Below are 9,508 nucleotides of genomic sequence, written 5' to 3' on the forward strand. Positions count from 1 at the left end.
TATAGCGCAGTCTGACGCACCCACACGCGCACACACACACACACACACACACACACACACACACACACACACACACACACACACACACACACACACACACACACACACACACACACACACAAGAAAGTGTGTTCAGTTCACACACAAAAAAGTTCAGAAAGAACTTTTTCAGTGTCAGAGTAGTTAGTAAATGGAATGCATTAGGAAGTGATGTGGTGGAGGCTGACTCCATACACAGTTTCAAATGTAGATATGATAGAGCCCAATAGGCTCAGGAATCTGTACACCAGTTGATTGACGGTTGAGAGGCGGGACCAAAGAGCCAGAGCTCAACCCCCGCAAGCACAATTAGGTGAGTACACACACACACACACACACACACACACACACACACACACACACACACACACACACACACACACACACACACACACACACACACACACACACCACAAATGTATGCACTAATTTTAGCTTCCTTTGTCTGATGGGTGAGTGGCAAGGTTTTTATTTGTTTTGTCTCCTTTTGTATTTTTAAGAGAAACATGTAATCCTTAACGGTAGTGATTGTGTTGCAATGTTTTTTTATGTGTGTTACAGTGTTTGTGTGTGAGTTGCAGTTTTGCCCTCTGACATATCTGCTACATATTTGTCTCTTAGAGACACACACGTACCCAGGATGCAGCCCATAGTAGCTCTCTACCTCCCAGACACTTATTTACTGCTTGGTGAACAGGGCTATCAGGTGTGTGTGTATGTGCGTGTACTCGCCAAGTTTCGTTTATGGGGGTTGAGCTGCAGCTCTATGGTCCTGCCTCTCGACTGTCAGTCAACTGATGTACAGATTCCTGAGCCTACTGGGCTGTCATACCTACATTTGAAACTGTGTATGGAGTCAGCCTCCACCACATCACTTCCTAGTGCATTCCATTTACTAACTACTCTGGCACTGAAAAAGTTCTTTCTAATGTTTCTGTGGCTCATTTGAGTACTCAGCTTCCACCTGTGCCCCCTTGTTCGCGTCCCGCCAGTGTTGAATAGTTCATCCTTGTGTGTGTGTGTGTGTGTGTGTGTGTGTGTGTGTGTGTGTGTGTGTGTGTGTGTGTGTGTGTGTGTGTGTGTGTGTGTGTGTGTGTGTGTGTGTGTGTGTTAACATAGTTGTAGTTTTGCTGGGACGAGTTTCAGCTCCAGCACCCAGTCCCTGTCTGATCCTGCTGGGTCCTCTTAGCTTGCCCTCAAGACCATCGAGAGAGTAGGATTCAACTGCCTCTTTTTCTGTCTCATTCAATTGTGCAACTAAGCTCATGGTGGATAATTGGTCGTGGAGTCTCTTATGTTTCACTAGGGTCTCCAGCATCCATCTATTTTTTTCCTTCCCCGTTGTTCTATTATCTTGCAGAACATCTCACCCGTTGTTGAACTGTTTCTTATGCAGACCGTTCATCTCATTGACTACACCTTCTAAAATTCCGGAATTTAATGCCAGCAAAATGTAAAGTCATGAAGGTGGGTACAGAAGGAAGGAGCCCAGAGGACCAGCATACCATGAGAGGGGAAATGGCATTCAATCGGAGCACAAATTGACTGATAACTTTAAAGATAGAGTCCAGGAGGTAAAGCTTAGTGTCTACAAATACAGCTGGTCTGAATAAGAACACACACACACACACACACACACACACACACACACACACACACACACACACACACACACACACACACACACACACACACACACACACACACACACACTCACACAGGGACTTGTGGCTGAGTGGACACCGCTTAGGGCTTGTAATCCTAAGGTCCGGTTTCAATCCCGGTGCCGGCGGAAACAGATGGGCAGTTTCTCCTTCACCCTGATGCTTCTGTTCACTTAGCAGTAAATAGGTACACAATTTGTCCTTTGTTCCCCAGCGCATGGGAGAACAATGAACAACCCATGACTATCAACCTAGGAGGGGGGGGAGGGTTGACTCACGTGATATTTAAATATGGCTGTATGTAAATAAAGAGAAATAGACAGAGAATTAATACAAAAATAGACAGGAAAGTTGGCTAATAAGACGACGGAGGCAGTCGAGTCATTAAGACCATCTTGAATGATTCAGACAGAACTCCCTGTTGGTTTAAGATTCGCTACTTGGAACAAAAGCTCCAAGTAGCACGGGCTATGGTGAGCCCGTAAACTGCACTTCCCGTCAAGGCTGCCTGCCTCCCTTACAGCATGTGTCGCGAGAGGACACACACACACACCCAAGAGGTGTTCTCATATGTGTCGTGAGTGAAGGTACTCCGTTCACTCAGCAGGGAATGAGTACCTGGTTGTTAAACGATTTGGCGGGTCGTATTCCAGGGGAAAATTAGGATTAAGGACTTGCCCGAAACGCTACACGTGCTGGTGGCTGTACAAGCATGTAAGAACTCTTGTGTGTGTGTGTGTGTATATATATATATATATATATATATATATATATATATATATATATATATATATATATATATAAATATATATGTCGTACCTAGTAGCCAGAACGCACTTCTCGGCCTACTATGCAAGACCCGATTTGCCTAATAAGCCAAGTTTTCATGAATTAATTGTTTTTCGACTACCTAACCTACCTAACCTAACCTAACCTAACTTTTTCGGCTACCACACCGAACCTAACCTATAAAGGTAGGTTAGGTTAGGTTAGGTTAGGTTAGGTTAGGTTAGGTAGGGTTGGTTAGGTTCGGTCATATATCTACGTTAATTTTAACTCCAATAAAAATAAATTGACCTCATTCATAATGAAATGGGTAGTTTTATCATTTCATAAGAAAAAAATTAGAGAAAATATATTAATTCAGGAAAACTTGGCTTATTAGGCAAATCGGGCCTTGCATAGTAGGCTGAGAAGTGCGTTCTGGCTATTAGGTACGACATATATATATATATATATATATATATATATATATATATATATATATATGTCGTACCTAGTAGCCAGAACTCACTTTTTGGCCTACTATTCAAGGCCCGATTTGCCTAATAAGCCAAGTTTTCCTGAATTAATATATTTTTTCTAATTTTTTTCTTATGAAATGATAAAGCTACCCATTTCATTATGTATGAGGTCAATTTTTTTTTATTGGAGTTAAAATTAACGTAGATATATGACCGAACCTAACCAGCCCTACCTAACCTAACCTAACCTATCTTTATAGGTTAGGTTTGGTTAGGTAGCCGAAAAAGTTAGGTTAGGTTAGGTTAGGTAGGTTAGGTAGTCGAAAAACAATTAATTCATGAAAACTTGGCTTACTAGGCAAATTTGGCCTTGCATAGTAGGCTGAGAAGTGAGTTCTGGCTACTAGGTACGACATATATATATATATATATATATATATATATATATATATATATATATATATATATATATATATATATATATATATATATATATATATATATATATATATATATATGTCGTACCTAGTAGCCAGAACGCACTTTTTGGCCTACTATTCAAGGCCCGATTTGCCTAATAAGCCAAGTTTTCCTGAATTATTATATATTCTCAAATTTTTTTCTTATGAAATGATAAATCTACCCTTTTCATTATGTATCAGGTCAATTTTTCTTTATTGGAGTTAAAATTAGCGTAGATATTTGACCGAACCTAACCAACCCTACCTAACCTAACCTAACCAATCTTTATAGGTTAGGTAGGTTAGGTAGTCGAAAAACAATTAATTCATGAAAACTTGGCTTATTAGGCAAATCGGGCCTTGCATAGTACTCTGAGAAGTGCGTTCTGGCTACTAGGTACGACATATATATAAATATATATATATATATATATATATATATATATATATATATATATATATATATATATATATATATATATAACAAATATACATCTGTGAATATTGGCATACATATCTAGTGGTGACACATACGGAGAGAGAGAGAGAGAGAGAGAGAGAGAGAGAGAGAGAGAGAGAGAGAGAGAGAGAGAGAGAGAGAGCAACAGAGAGAGCAACAGAGAGAGCAAGAGCAAGAGAGAGCGTGGTGGGGGGGAGGGGGATCCTCAGGGGAGTTGCACAACCTAGAACAGAGTGACCTGGGCGGCGGCGACGCATGCGCACACCATGCGTCTTTGTCCGCGCAAAACCTCTCTTCGCTCCCAGAAGGTTCTAAAACAAAAAAACAAAAAACCCCACCCCTGCAAATCTACGAGCGTCGGTTGCAACGGTAAACCCGACACCCAATACCAGCCGAAACGTGTCTCGGGAGGCGTAGTTTTACCAACATGATGCAATCGTTTGCCCGAGTAAGTGTGTGTGTGTGTGTGTGTGTGTGTGTGTGTGTGTGTGTGTGTGTGTGTGTGTGTGTGTGTGTGTGTGTGTGTGTGTGTGTGTGTGTGTGTGGGGGGGGGGGGAGGAAGGGAACGGTTAGTCTTTGTTTCCCCCAGTCCGCCTGCCAGACCCATTCATAGAAAACGAGGGCTCGCTGGCGTGTAGTGAGAGTGGGAAGCTTGTCCTACACGTGGTTGTCGATGCTGTTGCGCATGCACCACTACCGCTGCCAACTCCCTCCACAACGCCCAGGGCCAACTTGTAGGGGGATTTTCACTTGGCTTTGTTCGCCTTACTACTCTCTCTCTCTCTCCCTACCTTCCTTACCTCCTTCTACACCCTCCTTCCTCTCCTCCTCCTCCTCCTGCCCTAGACCTATAGCTCATGAATGAATGACTCTGCGCACGCTCTCTCTCCCCCCTTCCCCAAACGCTACCGACTGCGGTAGTACTCTGAGGGCGGTTGGACGACTAGGCGGGGTCGCTGGGTCCAGGTACTCACCTAGTTGTGATTCAAGAGTCGATCGTCAGCGCCTCAGCCCCGCCTTTCAATTCACTAGATGTTTAATGCAATAGATATATTCTTTTGTTTTGTTTTTTTATAATCATATTGTAAACACTGAGAAGGGAAAGGGGAAAGCGCCAAGCCATTACGACTATATATAGCACTGGGAAGGGGTCAGGATAAGGATTTGGGATGGGACGGGGGGGGAAGGAATAGTGCCCAACCACTTGGACGGTCGGGGATTGAACGCCGAACTGCATGACGCGAGATCGTCGCTCTACCGTCCAGCCCAAGTGGTTGGACTAAACACCGAAAAACAACGGAATTAAACACGCTTCCCTCCCGGTTAAAACAAGAGGATAGGGGGGGATAGAAATAGCCTAAGCTACTCTATCCCTTTGAGATGTATTTTCTTGTTTCAGTAAACATACATGAACTTGACCTTGAACAAGAGGACAATATTAGGCTACACAAGGTTCCTTAAAATATATTATGTTGTACCTAAGATGAAGATACATTATGAGTATCAAGTGTAATTATACAACATTATAAGCTAGAGTAATACAGTATCAACTAATACAACGTTTACCTAGAATTTATGGATCTAAAATTACAAATGTAATTTTCAAATAAGATTTGTGTTTTGGTTTAGAGAGAGAGAGAGAGAGAGAGAGAGAGAGAGAGAGAGAGAGAGAGAGAGAGAGAGAGAGAGAGAGAGAGAGAGAGAGAGAGAGAGAAAGGGGAAAAGATTATGTGTTTTTCGTGTGTGAAAACGATTATACGTATATTTGCATGCAAGTCTGGGAAGGAAAGCACAGAATACAAGAATTTGGAGAAAGCGATAAGATGAGAGTATTGGGAGAAAGTTAGGTACAGTTTCTCAGCCTCCAGGACTGACGTTGCATCTTGGGGAAAGCCTTAGAGAAGATAAGCCAGTATACATTTCATTCGCTTGAAGCACCTGGGGGATTGAGCAGAAACCTGCATATTACAAAACCGTCGCTCTACCGACCAAGCCAGGAGTCTCACATGAAGCAGCGTCTAGCAAAGAAGGTAACCGCTTCTCAGTTTGAGCATTAAACACTCTTCTGGACCACTAAGAAGGTCTAAGATGGTAATTTTCTTCTTTAACCACGTCATGCAATTTCGTTGTTTTAAACCTCTGTTATCCTTAAAAGCTTCATTGGTTCTGGTTTGCAACGCAAAGTTGTTGAAAGAGAAAAATGTATATAATACTGAGAATACTTTATGTAAACAGTTGGGAGATTTATATAAACAGGTGAAAGACTTAGGTAAACAGCTGGGAGATTTATATAAACAGGTGAAAGACTTATGTAAACAGCTGGAAGATTTATATAAACAGGTGAAAGACTTAGGTAAACAGCTGGAAGATTTATATAAACAGCTGGGAGGTTACATCTTTAGGAACTGAGAGTCTGGAAGAGACATAAGAAAACATTAACAAAGGAAACTGCAGAACGCTCATAGAGCTATAGACGACAGGACATGACCCAAAATTTATAAATAAAAACAATTGAGAGTCATGACTTTGTTAAGAGCTGTAACGTATGGCGTCCTGTTCCAGTTATGCTCAGCCTCCTGAGTCTTTATATATATATATATATATATATATATATATATATATATATATATATATATATATATATATATATATATATGTATATATATATATTAGTATATTTTGGTAGCAGTCTTTCTTGTAAACATATGTTGTTAAATATGACCGAGAAAGTAAGATTAATAATTCTAACACGAAATATTCCTTCAGAAACACCGTAATGTACATCGCAAAGTATTTAGGGTATTAAATCCGTATCAGTGAACAGTGTTGTTAATTGAATATAGTAGTCTCCGTTATCAATTAACACGAGAGGGATCAGGTGTAGAGGAGTCAGGTGTAGAGATAATAACCGGGGGGGGGGGGGTGTAGGCTAACACTTGTGCTAACCGTTGTTTATTTAATTTCCAGTCTAAACAATGACAACACAAGAACATGACATATCTGGAATAAAATATCGAAGCCATACAATGGAATCGAACCTCCGTCCCTGACCTTCTCAGGCTCGATCGTCTTGTGATTACAGAGAATTTTGGGATGATAGGAAAAAGTGATTACTAGAAAACGTTAAGCTTCCAAGACTGTATAACACTGGTTGAAACTCTCCATTTGACTGTAGGGATAGAAAAGTATATTATGAGGAGAATGTGCTAAGCCTGTATGACTTCATAGCACTTGCAAGGTATACGTGGACGGGATAGGAGTAGGGGATAGAGGGATTGAGCGGAGGTATTTATATACAGTATCAACAAATACAACGTTTACCTAGAATTTATGGATCTAAAATTACAAATTTAATTTTCAAATAAGATTTGTGTTTTGGTTTAGAGAGAGAGAGAGAGAGAGAGAGAGAGAGAGAGAGAGAGAGAGAGAGAGAGAGAGAGAGAGAGAGAGAGAGAGAGAGAGAGAGAGAGAGAGAGAGAGAGAAATCGGGAATTGAGCTATCGGGTATCAGAGTGTGATACTGGGAATGGTGTCACAGAGAAGTTAAGGAGTTTGCATTAATGATAGAAAAAGATACAGTGGTCTCTGAAATATATTTTTGTGTACTGAATGTGAACCATCTCGTGTTTTCAAAGATTAGAAACTTGGATGGAGGATGGTTATATTTCCTGCCAGATGCTCCCTCACTTTATTTCCCTCACATTTCATTCCCCCACACTTCATCTTTCATACTTTATCCTCCACACTTCACCCGACATATTTCTTTCCCTAGCATTTCTTTCTATAAACATCGGCTTCGCACAATATTCCCCAAACTAACCCAATCTTCATACTTCATTATCACTTAAGTATTTACCACAAGATAAATTTCCATTACATACTAGTGACGGCTGGTATAATCTATTCGCTCCTCGGCTTCTGCAAACCCCTGTTCGATTCACAACTACTCGCCCCTGTTCACTCAGCAGTAATTGAGTACCTGGTTCTCAGCCGATTGGCGCGTCGTGTTCCAAGGTAAAACTAGTAGGTAAGGATCACAATGGTAAGGGAAAGCTCTCAGTCGTCTAATTGGCGTCAAAAAGTCGTCTGTTCTTGTACATTCTCTTAAAAAATATCAGACACAGTATATGCATCGTAATCACACTTTAAACATAAATGACTTAGATCCTCTTGAGAGCGATCTCCTGGGGCTCTTCTAAGTTTGCCATGCGCTTAAATACAATTCTTAACATCACGTGGATAAAAGCCGTCATATAGGATCTGTTTATGGGGTTCAAAATCAAATTCAAATACGCTTATTGAGGTATAAATACACACAAAGGGATGAGGTAGCTCAAACTATTCTCATCCCGTTCAGTACAACGTGTTCATATATATATATATATATATATATATATATATATATATATATATATATATATATATATATATATATATATATATATATATATATATATATATATATATATATATATATATATTATATATACAGTATATATTATATATATAAATATATATATATATATATATATATATATATAAATATACTGCAAAAAAAAATTTGTTGCACTGTATTAATATTTTAAGCAACAGAACATTGTAAATATTTTTTTCAAATATATTTTAATTAATATTATTACTATATATCATATTAAGAATATGAATTACTGACTTAAGTTATAGGTTGGGTTATATGTATATATGAATATATACATACATATACCAATATTCTTTCATATCACAAGTGATTCTTCATAAAATGATGAAGCATGAAGTAGAGTATGCCCATATCTGTAGCTCGCTCTCTCTCTCTCTCTCTCTCTCTCTCTCTCTCTCTCTCTCTCTCTCTCTCTCTCTCTCTCTCTCTCTCTCTCTCTCTCTCTCTCTCTCTCTCTCTCTCTTTCTCTCTCTCTCTCTCTCTTAGTTAATAACATACTATGCGAAGAACAAAAAAATACGTGTAAGAAGTGCCGTATTTTGCAACAAGAATATTAACTGAATTAAGAGGAATTAAGAGGAATTAAGAGGACGTGTTTCAGTCCAGCAACCCTAAAGGATATAAAAGGAACAGAGAGGGGGACATGACCACTTCATACTAGTTACTGAGGAGAACTGACACGGTGGGAAAATGACAGCTTCTTTAACATGAGAGGAAATAGGACAAGAGGACGCAAATGAAAGCTGGAAATGAAAATGCATCAGAGAAATGTAAATAAATAATTTTACAGTGTACGGGTGATCAACAAGTGGAATACACGAAAGGAAGAAGTCACGGAATCCATCTCCATCCACTTCTTTATGGCCACATACGCAAAATAATTCGAACGCAGTAAAGTTAAAATAACGCACCAGTTATACAATAAGACTGGGCACTAAGACCTAAACTTCTCTCTCCTTTAGTCATTGTTAGGTAAATATTGTTAAGTAAAGGAGGCACTGTTGAAAACTAAGAACCCGGATGACAAAGACACAGAAACAAAATTTCACTGACAGTAAATGTTCTATATAGTGAAATGGCACAGACAGGCTCCACGAAGCATCATACGTGGGTATGACAGCACAATATACGTTCAGGAACTTATTCTACCAGCAGCTTGAAGGACGAGAGCCGAGACCCAAGTGCTGAAGCTCAATCTCCCG

At 39.7% G+C, this 9,508-nt stretch overlaps 1 protein-coding gene across 1 annotated transcript in view; it reads right to left on the reverse strand.

Annotated features, from left to right (window-relative positions):
• Window positions 1-1,306, reverse strand: part of LOC138351986 (cornifin-A-like) — an 8,541-nt gene extending 7,235 nt beyond the window's left edge. The window contains exon 1 of the mRNA XM_069304161.1: window positions 1,155-1,306. Coding sequence (XP_069160262.1) covers window positions 1,155-1,306 — 152 coding nt within the window. The remainder of the gene's footprint in view (window positions 1-1,154) is intronic.
• Between the last annotated feature and the right edge of the window lie 8,202 nt (window positions 1,307-9,508).

Source organism: Procambarus clarkii, chromosome 51, assembly GCF_040958095.1.
Source record: "Procambarus clarkii isolate CNS0578487 chromosome 51, FALCON_Pclarkii_2.0, whole genome shotgun sequence".
Classification (NCBI taxonomy): Eukaryota; Metazoa; Arthropoda; class Malacostraca; order Decapoda; family Cambaridae; genus Procambarus; species Procambarus clarkii.